Source organism: Candoia aspera, chromosome 2, assembly GCF_035149785.1.
Source record: "Candoia aspera isolate rCanAsp1 chromosome 2, rCanAsp1.hap2, whole genome shotgun sequence".
NCBI classification, from domain to species: Eukaryota; Metazoa; Chordata; class Lepidosauria; order Squamata; family Boidae; genus Candoia; species Candoia aspera.
The window spans coordinates 102238275-102260945 of record NC_086154.1 but is presented as its reverse complement, the minus strand read 5'-3'; the positions used below and the strand labels follow the sequence as shown (position 1 = coordinate 102260945).

The 22671-nt window shown below is 43.8% G+C and overlaps 1 protein-coding gene across 1 annotated transcript; it reads right to left on the bottom strand.

Moving 5' to 3' along the window:
- Nucleotides 1-242: 242 nt before the first annotated feature.
- LOC134490031 (cytochrome P450 2C5-like) lies at nt 243-22394 on the bottom strand. Its single transcript, XM_063292914.1, has 10 exons — nt 22251-22394; nt 21017-21259; nt 12731-12893; nt 10784-10930; nt 10037-10197; nt 9214-9390; nt 7474-7609; nt 4501-4688; nt 2447-2588; nt 243-618 (listed from the first exon to the last, which is right to left on the bottom strand). The coding sequence occupies exons 1-10, from the start codon at nt 22392-22394 to the stop codon at nt 431-433; spliced, it is 1689 nt and encodes a 562-aa protein (XP_063148984.1). The 3' UTR covers nt 243-430.
- Between the last annotated feature and the right edge of the window lie 277 nt (nt 22395-22671).

Sequence of the window (22671 nt, the reverse complement as noted above, 5' to 3'; positions counted from 1 at the left end):
TATTATTTTAATGACCTGTTCTTTAAAAACCTTAAGCGTTAAAGAGTTTTTAATTCGTTTTATTTTAATTACATTAGAAGGAAATAAAGCTTAGTTTTTGGCCTGGTTCCACCCAGTCTAAAATTGGGGTTGAGGTCCTGTCTTACCATGGAAGGGTCGAAAGCAATCTTTAGCCTGAAACAGTTTATGCATCTGTGATCATCAGACTCTCTGGATGAAATCAAAATTCAAACCGCAGCAGCAGTAGTAATGGTGGTGAAGGCGATAGCTGTAGTAGAGCAGACACTTACTGGTATATCTTTCAGATGTTTCTACTTTACAGCACTCATGGATTTCTGATACTTTTACAACCTTGAACTTAGCATTAGAAATGTAGGGGTGGGGTGGCGAAATAATGTTTTTGAGACAATCATTTATTTCTGTTACTTATTTAAATTTTACGGATGATGGCCCGTAAGTAGCGATGATTCCCGTTCTTTCTACAGCCCAGAAACAAGTCCTCTAAGTCTATCTCTTCAGGGTCTATAGACAGTTCAAAAGTGAAATGCTGGAGCAGAGTGGCAAGGAGCAGGAAGATTTCCATGCGAGCCAATCCCTCTCCTGGGCATGCTCTCTTCCCTGTAGAAAGAACAAAGAAGACCATTAGTTAATTGCCCAAAGTCTTTTTGCTCCCAGAAAGTAAGGCATCACCTCAGATTAGCTGTGGAAGGTGAAGAACAGTATTCCAGAAAGAACACATTGTAGCTTGAGTGCTGGGGAAATGCCATAGCCATTCCAAAGTACCTGGATCTTTTGAAATGACTGGCCAGTTAGTGTGTACTTTGCTCTTTAAACTAACAATAAAAAATGCCTTTAAAATAGTAAAAATTGTTTTAAGAAACTTGAGCCATATCCAGCCAAGCTCTCTTAACAGACAAGACTTAACAACATTCTCCAGATAACTACCCTGTAGGCCTAGATGATGTGCATTCATTCTGACAAAGAGAATTGTGCCATGGAGATGACATGATTCCTTTCACTGAAGCAAAGGGGCCCCATGATCTGTTCTCATGAAGTTTCCCTTCTTCTGCCTGTCACTTGCTCCGTGAAGCTGCATCTAAGCAGAAACGCCTGGCTTTGGAAGGGCTTGCCGAAGTAGGTGAGTGGTACATCCTCCCACAGCACTTGCCAAGTTTTTGGTGAGCAGTGTCAGGGGAAACTGAGCATGTGTTCTTCAGGCGCAACTGCTGCTAGAGAAGCTATACAAAGGAGGGGCTGGGAAGCAAAGTAAAGTCAAGCCAAGCCACATTTTACTCTGAGAAATGGGAGGGCCATGCTGCTTGGTGAAGTGGCGCTGCGGGAGTGCCACTGAAACCACTTTGGTGGCTGGAGAGGAGAAAGACTTAAGGGAGCTCTTGTTGAAGGTTAACCTAGAGAGTGCAAAACCTACTCTAATATTTAAAAAAGCCCTAAGATTGTATCGACAGACCATGCCAACCCAATGCAAGTAAGCGGAGAAGAAACTGTAGCAGGGACAGATTTTGTCTTCCTGTTTCAAAACTTTGCAGGGATAGCGATTGTAATCATGAAATAAAGAGATATCTGCTACTTGGGGGAAAGACTGTGACAGATACTTAAATGTCCTTGGAGCATCTTAGTAAATTGGATTTCAGTTTTTTTTACTTCAGGACCAAACCAGATAGGAGACCAAGGGAACCATAATCAGGTCTCCTGCATCTTCCTGGGACCATACAATCAGCCGCCAGGGAGAAGGGGGGAAGAGGCCCTAACCCTTTCCCCCAATTCTCCCACCCACAGGCTAGGTGGAAGCCTCTCCTCCCTGCGACAGAAACTAGGGCAAAGGAACCAGATCAGGAAAACAGTGCGGAGGAAAATATTAACCTCCCCCAGCGCTCTGGTCCTAACACAACCCGTGTTTCTCTCCTTGCTCCTATAACTACTTGTAGCTTTTTCGGGGGGGGGGGGAAGCCCTCCTTCTGTGGGAGGAGCTGATTAGCAGTCACCATGTCTCTTCTGGTTCCAAGAGACTGAATGTTCTCCTTCAAGACTCAATCAGATTCTCTCAATGATTTTGCCATTTACCCACAAGCACTGGTGTGATGGAATGTGAGCGTGACCTTGGAAAAAAGAAGGAAGAGTTGCTGCCTAGGGAACAATCAGGTAAAAGGAAAGGGAGTGCAAGAGAGGGTAATGGCCTAAAGAAGAAACGTAGGAAAGATCCACCCTGACCACTCAAGCTAAATAGGGATAAATAGGGAGGGCAGGCAAACTGGACTTTCAGACTTACAAGATTCTGTTAATGGAGCCTTACAATAAGGGAGAATTAGTTCATCTGTTTCCCGTCTGGTTTACCTGGAAGGGCTGACAATAGGTGAGGTAAGACTTCAGCAGCCTTACCGGTACCTGACCAACCTGGATTGCTAAATCAGCACAACCCCTCTGTTACCTGCAGAGAAAGGCATGTAGGCATCCTTCTTCTGGAATTCACCCTTCTCATCCAAGAAATGGCCTGGGTCAAACTTCTCAGGATCCTCCCACCAGAGAGTATCAAAATGCACCGAAGACCACAATGGAACAACAATTGTGCCCTTTATGGAGGCAAAAAATAAAGAGAACAAAGGGGTTTTTTCCCCCCTGTAAAGAAACGGATTGTTCTTATCTCTTTCAAAAATAAGACTCCTTGGGAGATATAATAAAGCAACATTTATGCAGTTTACAAGATTTCTCCATACATGGTGTTTGGCCAACACATATGCACATATTTAAAGACCTTACAGAAAGCTACATTAGCTGAAAGGAAGGAGGTAACAAGACTGCTTTGTCTGCTATGTTTCACCAATGTAAACTGGATCTATCCCAATTTATAATATTAAAATGTGCAGATTTGAGATTACAAGTGGAACTCAAGGTAGTTCCTAAATTCTGAAGCTCCACTGCCGTTGCCTAAGTTAACAAAACAAATCCTGACATAGGAAGTTGGACTGATGTGATTAGAAATGCTTTAGATCTTTAAAGTTATCTGTTCAACATTTTGTTCCTTTTCTTCATTTAAAAAAAAACTTATTTTGAATTATTTTAGAAATGCCCTCTACTTGTGTTAACACTGTGGTACTTCAGCACCCTTTTTATTTCTTGGCCTGAACACATTTCCATATGGTGCTCTTAATCCAACATGAGGTTGGGGGATTTAAACATTCTCAACTGCTACAGGCAGCTTGGACAGGGACAATGGAAGCCTAGCCCATTCCATTTGCTCACTGATAAGGCCGTGCTCAGCCATCACCATTCTCTGGGAGACCTTCCTTTCAGCCTGTTTTTTTTTCCTGCAGACATTTCATTACCAGGTTAGTAACGCCATCAGTGCTCTGAAGCGGGGAAATGAAGTTGGTTTGCTGTTTACAGCCTTGTGTGGAGTGGGGGAGATTGGTTTTTCCTCAATTGTTCCTGCTTAGTTGAGCGCTAGTTAAGAGGTGTGTGATGGGGAGGATGTGTTCAGGACTCTTGCCTCTTTCTCTGATTGTTCCTTTGGAATGATTTCTACATCAGGTTTATTACCATATGTCTGTTGATGGCTAATTTTTCAGAGTGCCAAGCTTCTAGGAATTCTCTTGCATTCTGAAACCTGTCTTGATCTAAGCAGTCTATACTTTTCCAGTAAAATTGCGGCTGAACTTGTCTCTGTGTTGTGAAATTAAAGGATTTTCATCACGTCTTCTGACAGACAATTGACGTTGAGAGGTCCACTTTGCATCTGCTGAGGGGAGCTGTTGCTATGTCCTAATATGGGTGGGATACAATTATATTTAACTATATAGCATTTCATACAATCACAGCAAAAGTGATAGCATGCAGCAGTCACCAATCATTGTGACGGTTGAAACTTTTTATAAGATGTATGGATACCAAAACACAATTTTAATTAGAAACCAAAAAGATGGCAACCTCTGCTCCAGGGAAGCCTCTTTAGAGGGGAGATTCCAAAGCATTGTTTCATGGTTGATAAAAGGCAAATGTAAATGAAAAACAGGCTCAGTCCTCCCACAAAACTTTACCAGTCCTCTGTCAGGAGGCAGAATGCTGGAATCAAAAGGAGGCAGGCTAGATTCATTAATCCATCATGTTTACTGATGATATTTTTGCTTCCTTTTTGCATTCTGGGGGAAGATTTCCAGAATTATATTATGATAAAAGTTGAACGAAGTGCTAATCACCTTTCTAAACATCCTCAGTTCCTTGGTGCAAGCGGAAAAGAATCAACTGTTCTAATTCAGAAGCTTAATAGAAATCAATGAAACTCTGCAGCATGGGAGATGTCCGGGACCATGGAGGGCATCCTGCCTTTGCAAATAAACAGAGCATTCTGTAAAATCCAGTGGCCTAAAGTTCAAATGATGTTCAGGAAATATAAGCAGCAATTACTGCAGAAGCTTAATTGTACTTCAGTTATAGATACGTATCTATATGCAAAGAGGATCCCGGACTTCGTCTGAGTTATCACACCTGAGGGATGAAGTAACCCCTGAAATTCACATCCTGGGTTGTCATACGTGGGAAGTTCTCGCTACTCGATTGCTGAAAACGTTGGATCTCATGAACAAATGCATTGGTGTAGGACAGCTGCAGCCTATCCTCCATGGAGGGGGCGCGGTTTGCTCCCACAACCTCATCGATTTCCTGCTGGGCTTTTGCTGCAATGAATCATGTTGTGTTAAAGAAAACAATGTAAGTTTTTAAACTATCCCGACTCAAACCGTGCTGATCTTCATACAGTGGATCATCAAAGATGCGCCATAGTTTCTTACTTCCCAATTTCACTGCTCTTTGGGCTCATTCACACAGCCATTTGCCATGTTTTGCTCCTATCCTGGAGCTGGGAAGAAAGCATATCAATGCAAAACACACTCTCCCACCATGTGCCTTTCAAGGATACCTAAACAGGGCCCTCCTGTGCCACCCTCCATACAGCTCCTCCACCTGACACTGTAAGGGCAGGGACTGAATGTTGAACTTGGGGAAAGCTGCCAGCAGTCCCCATGCAGAATGCGTGCCAAGGTGATGCTTTGAAGGTTCAGGCATTCCATGCAATCATTTCCCCACCCCGCCCTCTTCCCCACCCCAGAGGACAATTAGCCTATTGACCACTAGATGGCAGCAAATCCTTCATCTCTCTCTCAACTGCAAGATAGCAGTCATCCAGATTTGCGTAATCCAGATGCAGATGCTGCTTAAACGTTCTTGGAGTCAGAGTTCAGGAAAGGGATTTTGGTGCGTGAGAGAGACTTATTCTCTGCTACACCTACCCAGGTTCCCCAAAATATTTACTGAACCGTTGATTGACTAGAGGGCAGTAGCAAAGGGCTAGTTTGTTATATATCTTGCTGCCATCCGGTGGTCGCCTTGGCTGGGGCAGCCACAATGCAGCCACAGGGTAAGTGCTGCTGAGTGGAGTAACTCAGCGCCCAAGAACTCAGTAGTGGAGTTTGAGAAACTGTTCCACTGATTGCTGCATCAAATCACAGCATATATATGGCTCTGATCATAAAAAAGGGTAGGAGAAGAAAAAAGTGGCCACGTTTTGAAGTTTTACTGTACCAGGTCACATTCTCCAAAGCACCACACTCTTCAAAAGAAGTTACACGAGCAGAGAAATTGAGGAGTCAGAGCAGCGATGGCCACTGGGAAGGGAATTCTTCTCTGCCCAGGCTACAGAAATCCAAGACCATCACTTTTCCCTTACACTTTCTATTAAGTGGGACAAGCTAGTCAATTTCAGGGCTTCCACATTTCTCCAAAATGTTTATTGACCTATGGACCTATCAACCACTAGATGACAGCAGAGAATTAGAGTTTTCCCCTCTCTTAGGGAAAAAGGCTGCCATGGAGTGGTCTTCTGGATTTGTACAGTCGGATGAAGCCACTGGCTAACTTCCTGGAATGTGCAGCTTGAGGCTATATCTGCATCAGTTTACATTCCACAATAGAATGCACTTTTTAAAAGTAACATTCCATGAGAAGAACTAGAGTTAGGGCTCCCCGATGACCTGTGACTACTCAGAAGGAATTTCCTCACTCTATAGTAAAGAAGCTCAAGAGCAGAGTCTTTCCAGTTATGTGCATTATGCCAGGAATGGGCTAGTCAATGTAAAAGCTTTGCATCAGCTGATGGACCAACAAAACTGTTTATAAAATGGGGGTGGGGGAACCTCCTGGCACCCCAGCCAAAATGGCACTGCAAAACAGATGCTGAGCCCAGGAACAGGAAATATGAAGGAGGTTCCATAAGTGACCGACCAAGACAGTTCTAGCTGAGTAGACATCTGTCCTCAGCTGTGTCCCCTCAAGCTTCCCCCATGCACCACAGATTGTCTGAATGGGAAGACATATTTGGATTTCCCAGAAAAATGTCATTTTTCATGCTGGAACCCCTTGAACCAGCTTAAGGCTAACTTAGCAATGGGCGGTCAACAGGACAGAGGTGCCATTGTAAGGACACGTCCTTAGCAAAAGATAAGTGGGTATCTTATACCACAGTAAGCAGGCTGAATGGGAGAGGCCCTAGGGTGATGAGCCCCTAGAGGACAGGGAGGTGCGGCAGAGGGGGTGGCTGCTGCTGGTCAGGGGAGGGCCATGGGTGGCTAAGGAGGCACAGTGCAAGTGTGACGGCTGGGGGTGGCTGCTCCCAGCTGGAGGAGAGTGCGAGGGACTTGCTGGACTTGCAACCTTCCCTGCTGGCTTCCCCACTGACTTTTCTTGTGGGAAGCCAGCAGGAAAGGTTGCAAATGGCGATCACATAACCGTGGGATGCTGCAACCGTCATAAATGTGAGCTGGTTGCCAAGTGCCCAGACAGCACATCACATGTCCGTGGGGGTGCTGGGATGGCCAGAATTTTGAGGACTGGTCATAAGTGCCACTTGTTCACCACTGTGGTAACTTCAAATGGTTGCTGTACAAGTGGTCATTAAACGAGGACTACCTGTATTTGAAATACGGCATGCATTTTCAAATGTTGTTAAAATAATTTCAACTATATACAATTTCAGCACAACCTGCTGGGGTGAAAAAATATTGGTGCATCTTTCTGATCCACAAATTATCACGGAAAGTTTAGTCACAATATTTCACATGCCTGATATGGAGGCCCCCTACGTTCTGCCCTTCGTGACAAAGCTGATTCTAGCTGTATGTTCCTCTAAGCATGATCTACAGGTACATGCAAATCACTAAGGAAACATGTTTAGAGGGACGTAATATTTCTATTAGGTTCTTATTATCTGAAGTCTCCTTAAAAGACTAATTTGGAAGGTTGGTCATTAACACATTGGGTTGTCATTCCAAATATTTGGAAACATGGGAAATAATGGCAGGAAAATGCCAACTTGCAGTTTTTCTTTGCAGTGTATCTGGGAATCCCTGTTTGAGGATTATCACAGAATATAAACAAATATTTAAGAAAGGTTATCACTCCCTATACCTTGGACTTGTGGGAACCTGGCCAGAAGGATAAGGCCATATGAGACGGCATTGGTTGTGCTATCTGTCCCAGCAATGAAGAGCTCAAACACAGTCATCACCAAGTCTTCCACAGAGATAATGGAAAAATTTTCTTCCTGGAAGGTAAGGCAGAAATAAAATAAAGAGGCAGAAGTTTAGAATGTGTAGCCTCATCATCATGTCATTTAGACATCCACCTACTTCTTCTCAGCTTTACTGTTCTCTGGTTCTAGGGTAGGCAGGGTATAGTCCTACATATTTTATATATTAATTTGAATATCCTGTTGAACTTCATACGTGTTTGGGTCAGATGGATCTGTGTTTAAATGAAAGGGAAACAGCTGAGATCCAAATGAAACAAACGGCTTCTTCTTCTGTCCTGCATCATCCGCTCTTCCCCAGAATCCTACCAGTAACTCAGCCGTTGTAATGCAGAATCTCCCTCTATCTTCTCTTCATGGAATAGGGCACCCATCTCCATCTCACTAGGGGAGCTTTTGCAATCTGGCTCTGAAGCTTTACGTTCTGTTCACCAGCTCTCTTCTCCAATAGCCCTTCCACAATCCTTTTAAGCTCTGGCCAAGCAATAGCCATGGAGGCTTTGCTTCCCTTAAGGCTCAAAGGCTTTACTGCCTGATGACTCCATTGCATCCAGATTGATGTTGCACTGAACATTTTGCTGGGCACAATCTAGCAATCTGGCACACCGTTGTGCTCTTTCAGATGGTGCCAAGTAGCCTAATACATGAATCACAGATGGGTATTTTCCCTGTGTTGGGACTAGAACTTCCTTAGCCTGGTGGAGGGACACAGGAAGTTTTTCCAGGGACATCCTTACAAGGACAGGGACATTTTTAACCCCTTCCTCCTTTTTCAAGAGGAGAAAAAGGAGTAAGAATCCTCTGATAGAAACACTGCTCCTATTTCCACATTTTAAAGAAGCCCCTGCAATAGTTCCAGAATCATACTACTGATATTTGGCGCCTGTTTTTTTCTGTGTGATTTTACTGTTGGTGGATTGGAGGGTTGCAGGGTTGAAATAGGAGCTCCCAGTCCCACCCTAATCTTGACACAAAGCAAAACAAAACAAAACAAAACAAAACAAAACAAAACAAAACAAAACACAGCATCCAAAACTGGCCATTCTGCCACCAAGCAGCCCCTGAGATCTTTTTCAAAGGTTGCCACTGAATTATAGTTGATGTGAAAAGGACTAAATGGATGGGTAATCATGTTCACTCTATTCAATTCATTTTAAGGGAATTCAATCGCATTCAGTTCTTGTCCTGGCCCCAGTCATTTTAGGGAGCACATCGACAGCCCATTCCCTTCAGGACCCTTAGCCCAAAATGAGGTAACAGCCATCTGCTCTACAGCTTTACCCGTTAGCAAACGGGCTTTGCCAACCCACGGCATGATGCAGACATGAGCTACGGTGCCTCCTTTTAGTGCTGATAGTGACAGCACAGGCAGATGCATACGGTAGAACAGTTCCTTAAGGGGGGAGTGTGTTTCTTTACAAGGGCCACTAGTCTCAGGAGGCTGCAGATTTTGTTGTAGTATTTGTGGCAGAGTGGGGAGACACCAGTCCTCTGGCTTTCTGCTGTCTCAGCAATACACGCTGCTTGCCCCCATGGGCATCCCCAGGAAAGGGGGCACAGGCACGTAACTGAAACCCTCTCCCTTTTGTAGTTGGGTGCCAAATATCCTTGCAATCTACCTTTTCTAACTGAAGAAGGAAGCAATCAATGAAGCCCCCAGGATTCTGTGGATCCAGGTTCTTCTTGTGAGAGTCCACTTTGTTCCTAATGAAGTTACACACCTTGCTGCAGTCAGAGAAGATTTTCTTATGAGGTCCGGGAAGGAAGTTCATGATACTTGGCAAAGAGTTGTATACCTGAAACATGGTGATAGTGCAAGTTAGCCATTGCCAGTTCATCTCTTTCGCTCTGCCTCAGGAGCTGCACAAAAAAGCTGGTTTCCCTTTAAAGTGCCCTCTTATTTCTATCTTTTTAAAAAAATAAACAGTATGGAAGAGCAAATACAGACTTTCCCCTGTATTCTGCAGTGCCTGCTGACCAAATGAATATAAAATATAAGCTCATGGATACCAAGTTTATTTCGTTATGATTTTTTCCTCTTTCAATACGTCTCCTCAGTTGCTACTATGGGAAATAGTAGAATGAAAGCTGAGTAGTTATGGAGGGCTTAAAAAGCAATTATTTATGAGTGCCACTGCGACATGGGCAGTAGTTAGAGCTGAGAGTATTTAGCTCAGACGAAGAAGGGCTGAAGCTTTATGCATCTGCAATAACTCAGGAAAGAATCACTGATAAGTAGCAACATATGACCCAACCAGGAGCAAGAGGAACAGTCACTTAGACAAGAGATGCAGCGTTAGTCTCACAAACACACCTTCTGGAAGGCCACGTTAAAAAGCCTCCCATTTTTGTATGTTGAAGGGGACGTTCAGCATAACTAAACCCCCTTCCTCTTAAACAAAGAGAAAACCCAGGTGGTAGAAGCACATAAAACTGACACACCATTCCAGGAACACTCAGAAAGAAATCTACGAATGCCTTCAAGATTTCCAATAGCTCAGTGAAGTTTTTATCTTCGTAAGAGAATCGATTCCCAAAGATGATAGAGCACATCACATTAGAAACAGCAGCTGTGATGGCTGGAATGATATCACAGGGCTGACCTACAACAGCAAAAAGAAAGGAGAGAGATTTTGCATCCCCGAATCCTTTTCCTTAGTGACTTTGTGAATTTTCTTTATACTGCATTCGATTTGGAATGTGCACACAGGTGGAACCTTCATGGTTCAAAGGGTATCTGCTTGGAAACTTTTCCATTGTGCAGCTTGATTCTAGGAAATCATGGCATGGTCATAATCTGTGCATCTCTGAAACACAGTGAAAATGCAGATGGGCTGTTTTTCAGGAACTTCTCAACCTAGTGAACAGACTCTGGGACTCTAGGGATTCAAAACACAGCATGTACTATCCAGGCAGGCTTCAGTCTACTTTTTAATTGTAATGAGCTGCCTTCACTAGCATAACCAGAAAGTATTAATTCAATAACCAGAGTATTAATTCAACAAAAAACAAGTATTTGTTTTGGAACTTAAAAATAAACAGACAAACCAGCCACCGCACAGTGTTGTGGTTGTGAGGCAAGCAGGAGCAAGGCCATTATGCACACTGCCTTGAGTTGTACACACAAACACAGGAGATAATTCTATCAATAAATAAAACCGAGCCCATGCTCCTGCAACGTGAGGCCACCTTCAAAGGTTGCTATCTTATCCACCAAATAGCGAGCCTCTTCTGACATCCGCTCAGCCATCGACTTCTTTCCCATTCCAAAGTTCCGTAGCGTGGAAAGAGTAAAGCGACGCAGGGTCTTCCATTTGACATCTTCACTAACAAACCCTGAAGGGGTAGAAGTTGGCAGTAACAGACATCAGGCGCTGGAGCGTGTTTTTTAAAGAAAAAAAAAAAGCAAGTTGCCCAATATTCTCCCCCACCCCCAAAGCATCTACCCTTCTCAAATGCAAAAATAAATATGCATGTCTTCTTCCAAAGTCATTGGTAGTTTGGCAAAAGGAAAAGAAACTCAATTTGCTCATGGGTTTGCACTCTTCTTCTTGAGATTATATCTTTGTTAAAGTTACAAAGTGTTTTTCTATCTATCATGCACATTTTAAAAGGATAGAAGAGCTTTCATTTTTCTCAATATTCCTATTCACCTGCTTCACAGCAGCATACGTAAACAGAAGCCATACTTGAAAGACAAAACTGTGATTTTCCACTGCTTCACTGTTTCCTGAAATTCGACATCTTCAGTTCTGCAACTTGACAGTAACCTGATGACAACATCCTGGACAAATAACAGCTTCTAAACTATCTTCATAAACAACCCCAGATACTATACATATTGTACAATCTCCAGCTTGGGAGATGGTGCCACAAGTGACAAAATCTCGGTCTGACTTCTCCAACTGGATTACTTGGTAAGGTTTGAAAAGGCCTCCTGATTGCATTACCTACCTTCAAACTATTAAACTTAAAAGGTTTGAGTCTAACTTGCAAGGCTGTGCACAGCTTTGAAAGAGTGCTTCAATTCAACAAAATTTCAATCAATTCACCCCCTCAGCGTAGATTTGCAGATTTACAAGATGAACATTCTAACCAACAAATAGTGTCTGATGGTTTCAAAGTGTTTTGTAGCCTTTTGAAAGGCCTTGGAGATGTGATAGCTTCACGACTGCTCAGTGTTGCAGCTTTGGTGTTGAAATAAACCCTAAAAATGGTAAAGGGCAGATCCTTCCTTCCTTCCTCCCTCCCCTTCCCTTCCCTTCCCTCCACTGCCCTTCCCTTCCCTTCCTTCCTCCCTTCCTTCCAAAAAGCTCTCTGCGCAGTTTATAATAAAACACACTAAAAGGTACAAGTTGAATTAAAACAAATACAAACTGATTGGAAGTAAATTCTGTCAAGGCATCTAGCTGAAACTTGATAGAGTTCATGTCCTCTAAAAGATCTATCATCCCTGCTCTTTTGAGTATCTTCTACCAAAAATTAAAGCAGATTCAGGTATTTTGCAATTTCCTCATGATAGCTGATGAACACTTTTTCCAAATCTAATTTTGAAATGTCTTGAATCAGATCAGACTGCCCGTGAATCTCACATCACTGACTCTAATCAAATCATGTCTATAAAATTTCTTCTAAAGACAAATATGGCTGGCATTATCTAAGGGATTTTAAAGTATTTTGCTAGATGTTTCCTTTGGTTTCTAACTGAAAGTTTTTCACTGTTTAAATTCTGGATTTGGCCGTGTTTTAAATAGTTCACTTTTGAATTTTGCTAAAACAGGACTGAGGAGACTCCAGTTCTGAAATCTGTTGTTTCTGAGGGAATATTGAACACAGGGTATAATTTCCCCAAAGCATCTAACTGACCGCCCTACTATTTGGACCCCGTGCCAACCTGCTGAATATGGAGTACGTTACTTCAATGCCCTGCTCTTTCTTGTTTCGATACCTTCCCCTTAACCAGAGTTTTAACTGAACAGCTTTTCAAGTACTCCAAGAGGGTTAGCTATTTTATTTTGTATTCCTTAAAAAAATATTGGCCACCATCACTTGCCTGGAAAAGTTCGTGCTGTTTTCTTTCCTCTAGGAATTAGAAACTACATCTCAAATCAAAGTGAAAATAACCTGGGCACTCACCATAGCCCTTGGTTATTTGATCAACGATAGGTACAGAAGGTCGTCCACCAAATTCTTCACTATGAATTACCAGGGCATCTTTCACTGCCTCATATCCACAAAGCACAATCATCGGCTTTGGTCCTAGCCAGATAGTGAAAACTGGACCATACTTCTTACTGAGCTGAGGAAGAAATCCATCAAAGGTGTGAATCAGTAGGATTTGAGATCTCATTCTTGGATATCTGATTCAATTAATGACCCAAAGATCCCTTAATATGTATCACTTAACTTTTAAAAGGTGATTACCCATGTAAGAGCTAAACAGATAGAATACCTCCCAGTCCAACTTAAATGATTTGAAAGTACTGTGTTAATTTTTATGGCCATTAGTGTTAGGTAAATCCTTTGGATCAACTTTTCCCAGCCTGATTTCTTTTAACTTGAATTTTAACTTACTACAGTCAAGAATTGTGTTAGTTGGTGGCTAAGAATTATGGTAGCTGGTCCAAAATGCATGGTACAAAAAATGGTGCAGAATAAATTGACTATGATCAAAAGAAACAGATTCATGTTAAAACTGACTTCGCTTTCACATTAGAGCTTCATTCTGGGTTCTCCATTAAATGCCACAAGTGTGGCATTCATACATCAGGCTACAACATGCATTGCTTAATCATGGTTTATTTATTTATTTATTTATTTATTAAATTGAGATACCACCCAACTCCCAATAACTCTGGGCAATTCACAAGTAAATAAAAAAAGAAAAAAAAGAAAAACATACAGTAACAGGCAAGAATAAAAGATGTCAAAGACGGGAAAAAATTAAAGGGACAGGAATGAAAAAGAAATGGAACTACACCACCACAAGGGGGCTTCAATCCTTGGCAAAGGCCCTTTGAAATGCCAAGAAGGTGGGGGCTATCTCAAGGGGAATATACAATATACATTCGTAAACACAACTCTTACTAATTTCACACATATACTGTATTTCTTCATTTACAACCAAATTTCATAGCTGTTTTAAAGTGAGATATTTGAAGTAAAAAGGTAATCCTGGTTTTCAGTGAACAGAACAATGACAAACAAAAATAATCTGAAAAAAACTAACGTGGTAATCTATGCATCTACAGTACTTCACTTGGAATCACTCTCAGCTCATCACATATAAAATTGCAGATTTGTGAATGTAAGACTGAAAAGCTAAAGCAGATGCAAACTGAGATAAACTAGGTTGAGCCCAGAAAAATGTTTTTCAGACATGGTACTAATGTTATGCATCAGTATCTGTATGAAAATGAGACTGGCCCCTTCTGTGATGGTCTTCTAGAAACTGGTGAACCCCAAGTTTTTCCCAAGAATCATTGAAAACTGTCTTTCACTACTGCATGAAACTATTTTTGATATTATTAATTATTATTATTTCAATGAGTTTTGCATTACATTATCTGCTGAGCATCAACTTGTTGCACTGTTTTGGGGGCTTATATATTGTGGATGTTTTATTTTTTATTATGTGGTCTCTTACTGCTCTAAGCTGTGAGAGTCTGGAAGGATTTGTCAGCTATACTATTTTGTAGTTAGTAGAGAGCAGAGCATAGTGTTAGAGATAGTAGCAACAGCAGCAGCAACAGGTTTGAACAGTGTGGGAGCAGGCTGCACTCTTGCAGATTGTAAAAGGTTGTTTGGGAAAATGTTGTCACTGCCTTGCACCATCTGGGAAGATCAAAGGCAAAGTAACACTAGGTAGAGTCATTAAGAACTGGCAGCCATGGCAACGAGGAAGGAGGGGGAAGGAAAGGATTTTATTCAATTGCTTTCAGCAGGAAGCCTCAGTTGTGACTTTACTGCAGAGCTGGCCAATTCTTTTATTAAAGAATCCTCATATACCAGATGGCAAATTCTCTGGAAGATCTCCCTGATCAGAAGGATCGCCCCACAGAGGCTTTATTGGGGGCTTGTTCAAGTCCTCAGGAAGGTCTCCTAACCAAACTATTGGAGGTGGAGGCCCAATCGCAGAGAGTAATAGAGAGTGGGGGAGAGCACTTAGGGGCCATACCAAAGAGCTTCAGCATCCTACAGGAACCCCCACCCTGAGATCCCCTAGAATGCAAGAGTCCAGGAGCACGAGACCTTCTAATGATGCTGCAAATGATGTATGAGTACTCAGCTGCAGAGGCGGCGGAACCTCCTCAATCCACAAAATTTGGTGAGCTGGACCCCCACACAACCCATTATATGAGCATGCAGGAGAGGAGAGGCCATTACTGAGACAAAGGGATGGGGGAACAGGTGGAGAAGGTGGAGCAGGTGAACTCCATAAATGCGCAGCTGTCCCAGCTGCAGGGAGCAATGGATCACAGGGCCCAGCCAGCAATGGGGGAGCAGGTGAATCAGCAGCCATGAGGCAGTGGAGGTCCCCAAAGGGAGGGAGAGCCAACAAGCAAGCAGAGACCAGGAGGTCCATGGGCTGGTCAACCATTGCACCGACCTCCCAGGCAGCCAGCCCAACAAGGCTGAGCCTAGGATGGAGAAGGGATGAAGTGTTTGGGGGTCAAGAGTTGAGTGTGAAGTTTGACAGCAACCCCAAACACCTGGCCCACTTCCTTAACCATGTGAGAAGCTTCTCACAGAGTTAAGGAAGTGAGAGAGCTTGAGGACTCGTTCCCCTCAGAGGAAGCTAAGGTGAATTATGTGTCCAAATGCCTGGAAGGCAAAGTGGCGGAGTAGGTAGTGGAATTGGACCATGCAGAGGCCCCGGAGCTGGAGTGTTTTGATGAATTTATGTACATGCTGAGAGACAGGTTTGAAGACCCGTTACTGAAACTAAAGGCCAAGTCTGGCCTCCACCAGATCAGACAAGGAAGTAGGTCAGTTTCAGAGTATGCCCTGGAGTTTAGGAGACTTGCCAGTAAGTTGAGTGACTGGCCGGAGTCTCTGAAGATAGAACATTTCAAAGCTGGGTTGAAACCCAAAATCCTGGAATGGTCCCTAGCCAGGGGGAGCCTGCCAATGCTACAAGACTGGATCTGCCTAGCTGGAGAAGTAGAGGATGTACGCCTCAAAATCAAGCAGCAGCACTGCTTCTATGGGTCTGTAAGGCACCCTGCCCCCACCAGCCCTCCGGCTGTGAAGAAGGGAGCCAGCAGGTCTGGGGAGGAGGAAAGGGAGCACCGAAGAAAGAAGGGCTTGTGCTTTACGTGCAGCAAAGAGGGGCACCAAGCCATCAACTGCCCCCAGACGGCAGCCCCAATGAAGACTAAGCCAGAAGGCGGTAGTACGGAGATGCCGGGCTGTAAACTGAAAATGTCAGCAGCTGCTGCAATAGAGAGAAGGAGCAGCGAGCCCAGCTCTGAACCTGGGGGCTCCACAGACGATGAGTACCAACCAGTGGGAAACGAAGGGAGCCTGTCCTGAGTGGTGCTGAAGGACAGGCGTGGAACCCTGAACGTGAGGATTCAATGGTAAGTGGGGATTGTCCCACGATGTTGGTAGGAGTGCAGCTAGAGACATTGAAAAGTGGCAAGGGGGCAGACTTGACAGGGTTACTGGACTTGGGCTGCACCTGAATCCTAATGCACACTGCAATAGCGACTGGACTGAGATTTAAGGTGGGGAGGCTGAAAGATCCAATCATTTTCACCCAGTTAGACAGGTCAGATATGAAGGGAGGCCTGGTGGAGTATTACACCAAACAAATGAAGATGCAGGTGGGGACCCACGAAGAGGTCCTGAGGTTCATTGTAGCCCCAATTGCTAGCCAAGCCATAATTCTGGGCCTGGGGTGGCTGAGAGATAGAAACCCAAAGGTGGACTGGAGATTGGGCCAGATGGTGTTTCACGATGGGATTTATCCAGGCATGACCCTGACTGAGTCCAGCCCCAAAATACAGATAGCGGGAACACTAAACGAGGTGGAGCCCAAGGCATCAATGGAAGAGGATTGCAGCATCCCACCGCAGTATCATGATTTGAGTAAAGTATTCAGGGAAGCCAAATCAGACCAGCTGCCTCCTCATAGGAAATCAGATTGTGCCATAGAATTAATCCCCAGGGCAGAATTACCAAAGACAAAGCTGTACCTGAAGACCACCAAAGAATGCAAAGTGCTGTGCAAATTCATTGACAAAATTCTAGCACGGGAGTTTGTTCGTCCCATGTTGTCATCCATGGCTGCCCCTGTCCTATTTAGGACCAAGGAGGATGGGTCACTAAGACTGTGTACCAACTACTGTGGCATAAACACAGTCTACATTTCCAACACGTATCCTCTCCCTTTGATGAAGGACATGCTAGCCCACCTTTCAAAGGGGAAGATTTTCACAAAACTAGACTTGAGGAAGGCATACTTCCAAGTATGCATCAGGGAGGGGGATGAATGGAAAATGGCATTCAACTGTCAACTAGGCTTCTCTGAGTGGCTCATGATGCCCTTTGGATTTCAGGGGCCCCCAGGAGTCCTCATGAACCTGATAAATGAAGTTCATGATTTCTTGTATTGAGGGGTATTACCTAGGTTACCGGGTCTCCAGTAAGGGGATTGAGATGGATCCCGCAAAGGTTTGGGATGTGGTAGCTTGGGAGGCCCCTAGAACCAGGAGACAACTCCAGAGCTTTCTAGGGTTCACTAACTTCTACCAGCAATTCATCTCAAACTTTGTGCAAATAGCCCTGCCTCTCACTGACTTGCTGAAAACAAAAGGGAAGGGAGACCCAAAAGTGGTGAGAAAGCTGGGAGTGGTGCTGAAATGGACAGCAGAGTGCCAGGATGCCTTCAGCCGTTTGAAAGCACTATTCACATCTGAACCAGCCTCAAAGCACCCAGACCCAGCACGACCCCTGATTGTCCAAGCAGTCACATCTGACGTGGCTATAGGTGCCATTTTGCTGCAAAGGGATGAAGAAGGGAAATTATGCCCATGAGCTTACATTTCCCAGAAATTCACCAATGCAAAGAGGTGCTAGCATGTCTGGGAAAACAAGGCTTTTGCTGTGAAATGGGCACTGGCGAAACGGAGACACTTACTGGAAGAGGCCCCTCACCCATTTGAAGTGTGGACTGATCATAAGAATCTAGAAGCCCTGAAAATCCCAAGAAAATTGAATCCCAAGCAAATCAGGTGGGCACATTTTTTTTAGTAGATTCAACTTCATGCTGAAGTATCTACTGGGGGGAAGAACTTCCTGGCTGATGCATTGTCTAGACTGCTTTAACTTGACAGCCAAAGAGAGGAGGTGGTCAACTCAGTCATTTCCCCTTCTCAATTTAGCATGGCAGTAACCACTAGAAGTCAAAAGGCTAATGTGACCCCAAAAGTGGAGGGGAATTTGCAAAGTGAATTACAACATGCCGTGCAACAAGATGAATGGCTGAAGGAAAACAAAACCTTCCTGATAGAGAAGGAGGGACTATGGTCAAAGGGAGGAAGACTTTGCATTCCTGAGGAATTACAAAAGAAAATCCTCGAGTGGTGCCACAATTCTAAGATTGCTGGCCATTTCGGGTTCATGAAAACTTTACATTTGGTGAGGCAACAGTTTTGGTGTCCAGCTCTACGCAAGGATGTTGAAGATTATGTAACCAGTTGTCCCACATGCACAGTGGCAAAAAGAGCTTGGGGCAAGCCTAAGGGACTGTTACAAAATGTGGCAAGCCCTACAGGGCCATGGAAGCAGATCACCATGGATTTTATAGCTGAACTACCTGAAAGTAAAAAGAAGGCAGTAATCTGGATAGTAACAGATATATTCTCCAAACAAACTCATTTCATCCCTTATGCAGGGGTGCCCACAGCTGGGCAGCTAGCCAAGATGTTTATTCACCATATATACTGCTTACATGGGGCCCCCGAAAGGGTCATCAGTGACAAAGGCATCCAGTTCACCACAAAATTCTGGAAGCAGTTCCTTAAGCATATAGGGGTGGAGCAAGGCTTAAGCTCCTCGCACCATCTGCAGACCAACGGGTCGTCTGAACTACACAACCAGGTAATGGAGTAGTACTTGAGATGTCACATAAGCTACCAACAGAACAACTGGGTGAATCTGCTTCCATTCACAGAAGTAGCATACAACGTGATCCACCAAAGCACAGGTTTTACACCATTCCAGGTAGCGAATAGGCAGGACTTTGCGGCCATTCCCAAATTGCCAAGAGAGCAAACAAAAATCCTGGTGCTAGATGAGAGGATAAAACAAATCACAGATAGCTGGCCAGTAATTGAGAAGACATTGGAAGAAGCAAAAGTGGATTATAAAAAATATGCAGACTGTAAACGTCCACCAAAATGGCCAATGAAAGTAGGGGGGAAAGTTTATCTGTCCACTAAGTACTTAAAGTCTACCCAGCCTTCAAAGAAGCTAGGACCTAAATATATAGGTCCATTCCCAATTTCTAAGATTATCAATGAGGTGACCATGCAACTGCAGCTGCCAAAGAACTTAAGAAATGTTCACCCTGTTTTCCACTGCAGCCTTCTGAAGCTGGTTCGAGAATTGTTGCACTGGCATCCAGAACCACCTTCCCCTGCACCTACAATGATCGAGGAAGAGCAGCATTTTGAAGTTCAAGCCGAACTAGATATACAAAGACACCGTGGAGTGCTACAGTACCTGATCCAATTGAAGCATTTCCCTCCTACACACACTGAGTGGGTGGACAGTGAAGATGTGCATGCTCCACAATTGGTGAAGCAGTTCCATGAGAAGTATTCAGAAAAGCCCAGATGAAAAGAACTCTATTGCCTTGTTTTTATATTGTGATTATTAAGGGGAGGGGAGTACAGGTACTGTTTATGTAGGGGAGTTATCATTAAGGGGGGTGGTATGTCAGAACCGGAGCATCCAGAGGAAATAGCTGATGGCATCTGGATGCATCCTCCTGACATGGGTTTTGTAGTTAGTTAGTAGAGAGCAGAGCATAGTGTTAGAGATAGTAGCAACAGCAGCAGCAACAGGTTTGAACAGTGTGGGAGCAGGCTGCACTCTTGCAGATTGTAAAAGGTTGTTGGTAGAAATGTTATCATCACCTGGCACCATCTGGGAAGATCAAAGGCAAAGTAAAACTAGGCAGAGTCATTAAGAACTGGCAGCCATGGCAATGACGAAGGAGGGGGAAGGAAAGGGTTTTATTCAATTGCTTTCAGCAGGAAGCTTCAGTTGTGACTTTAATACAGAGCTGGCCAATTCTCCTTATTAAAGAATCTTCATATATCCTGATGACGTGTACCCTGGATTACTGATATAAGGGTGCAAGGGCCATGTTCCTCGCATATACACATTTAATAAATGAATATATACATAAGCATTACTTCCCAAATAGGGCATTCAAAGAAAGGGGAAAGAGCATGTCATATTATCCACACTTTTATTCATCATGGTTTGTTGAATAAGCTACAGCTGTCTAGGTGCAGGCATCTCATGAAGCCAGAAACTATGGTTTTTAATCCATGTTATCTGGATTCACCCAAAGCCACATACAAGCCATCTACTGGCAAACCACATGACAGTTTATAGCACAATGTGTGAATCCAACTTTTGTGTGTTTATCTCAAAAGGATGTAAAAACATAAATAAAAATCAGCCATTCTATTTTAATGGCTTCTGAAAATTCTTCCCAGATTATCAATTGACTTTGAGAATGGAACAAAAGACTGAAATATAGCTTAATCTCAACAATGCTAATGGGAAGGAACATTTGGCACAAGTTGACTATTATTGTTTTATTATATAGTATTTATTTTGTCCAGTACAACATACTAATCTTCTTACTCATGCCACTTAGTCTCTGAGAAAATATGTTTGTAGTTAAACCTGTAACCCAGTTAATGAGCCAGACAGAAATGGAGCAGAGTGCCATGGGTGGTGCTGGAAAGAACCCCAACATTTGAAATATCTGCTTTAGCATATACTCTAAAAATATGGGAAACTGGTAATATCCCAAAAGGTTCTTGAATCTCTCACCCTGTGGTGGAATGTCTCACTGAGGAGGGGGATGATAAGATGTAGATCAGAGTGGGGGGGGGGGGAGAAGAGAGCGCATTCCAGACTGATAAGCATTCTTACAATCTGCACTCCTTGGAGAGTGGGGAGGGGCCGAGGAAGAAAATTAGACTAGCCCTGCCCTAGATTTCCTAAGAGGATTGTTCCCTTTAGCTCAGTTAAGGAACCTTTAGTCTGGCAAGATTCTGTGTATGGTAGAGAACAATGAAAGAACTAGAGTTTGCATCTGACTCAGCGTGGTCCTCTTCGCTGATTACCCTGACACACCCACTAAGAAAGGAAACCTGTCAAAGACTGTCTTACCTTTTGGTAGGTTTTATACAAAGGCACAGCATCCTTTTGCAGGAGATTCCCCAGAAAAAGCCAGGGCCTGGGTCCAGGAGGGAGCTGGCATCTTGCTTGGTGAAACCTGAAGGCCAAGACCGTGAGCAGAAAGAGAAGCAAGAGTATTGCTGCCCCAGGCACCAGCTCCACCTGCATTTTCCTTCTTCGTGCCTGACCAAGTGGAAGAGCTGGGATTTTGGGGTTGGAAGAAAGCTGCAAAGTCTGAGACACACAGAATTACAGAGGTGAAGTCAACATGACTGTTTCTCTAGCTTTCTCCCTTCCACTCCCCAAGTTGTCTTTCATCGTTTGTTGCCATGCCTGCAGGTTATCAGTTGTTCAAGAACATGAAACGCTATCTTTAAGTATTTGTTTTGATCCCATAAACAAACTTAGAGGAACCGAAGAAGTACTCTACTGACAGGCTTCTAACTAAACAAAGGTGATTTAATTAATCCAATTTTCTAGGTTGAAAGAGGCATCTTCTAATTGTGGGCAGACTTAGTCAGAATGTCCGATGCAGTTAGATGGGGTTAGAGCAAGTATGAGGGAGATGGCATTGGAGAGCCATGTTCTGGGCAAGCAGCTGCACTTGATGCTTGATACTTTTCCACAAGAAGAAAAAGTATGGTGGCAAGTGGCTTCCCAACTGCTGACAGGTCAGCCGACAAAAGGAAGGAGTGGGTGAACGGATGGGTCTGTTTTAGTATGCCCCCAAATGAGGTCACCTTCTGCTCTCATCGTCTGCAGCATCAGCTGGGCAGACAGTGCAGAGATAAGAGCAGGAACAGCAGCCTAGCACTTTCCAAAGGTTTGGACTTCAGTTCTAAGACTGCACAGCTAGCCTAGTCAGCAACCAGAGACTGTGAGAGTTGCAGTTCAGACACTGATGGCATGTTAGATTCGTTACCAACCCCTAGTTTACAATACTGAATTACGGATGGCAAGACCACGGTCTCTGCTGCTCTTTGATGCACAGTGCAGTAGGGTTTGCTCTCCTTCAAGTTTGCTACCTTTCAAGGCTGCCACAAAGATAATGCAGGGCAGGGGAAGATTGATAGTTGTAATTAAAAAAACAAAGAATCAAATCCCTGGAGCAATAATGGAAACAAGAGTTAACAGGGATGGCGAGAGTCCTGAAGGGACGTTTCACTTTGATGAGGGTCCATGGGAGGCATCCCTCTGAAGCTGCTGCACAAAGCAAGGAACCCACCCGCTGCTCAGAGTAAAGCAAGGCTGCAGCTTTGGGTTTTCTCTGGGAGTTTTTTGTCTGCTTCTGTGCAGGCCTCTTCCGGTTACTGAAACTGCTGGATGAAGGTCCAGAAGCAACAGGGAGCACCTCACTGAGGCAAATCATGTCACATCTGTTCTATGACCATGAAATTTGGCTGTTTTTCATTGGCTGAAGCAAAATCCAGCCATGCCACATAGGCCTAGAGGGTTGCACAACAGCCACAGAATCCAGTCCAGAGCAATACACCATAGATTCCCCTCAAAGTAACCCATGGACAATATAACAATAGGGAAATTTATATTTCTGTGGTTATTAACTTAGGTTTCTCCTTTCCTAATTCACAAGCACTGGGCATATTTCTCCAGTTAGCAAGCTGCCAGAACTATAGCAAACCAACCAA

Excerpts from the sequence above, each read along its gene's own strand:
- LOC134490031 (XM_063292914.1), bottom strand. The coding sequence starts at position 22,394 with ATGATTTGCCTCAGTGAGGTGCTCCCTGTTGCTTCTGGACCTTCATCC. Across the intron at positions 12,894-21,016 it reads TGTATAAAACCTACCAAAAG|CTCAGTAAGAAGTATGGTCC; the intron begins GTAAGACAGTCT and ends TTTCTTCCTCAG. Across the intron at positions 2,589-4,500 it reads GGGGTTACTTCATCCCTCAG|GGCACAATTGTTGTTCCATT; the intron begins GTGTGATAACTC and ends GCCTCCATAAAG.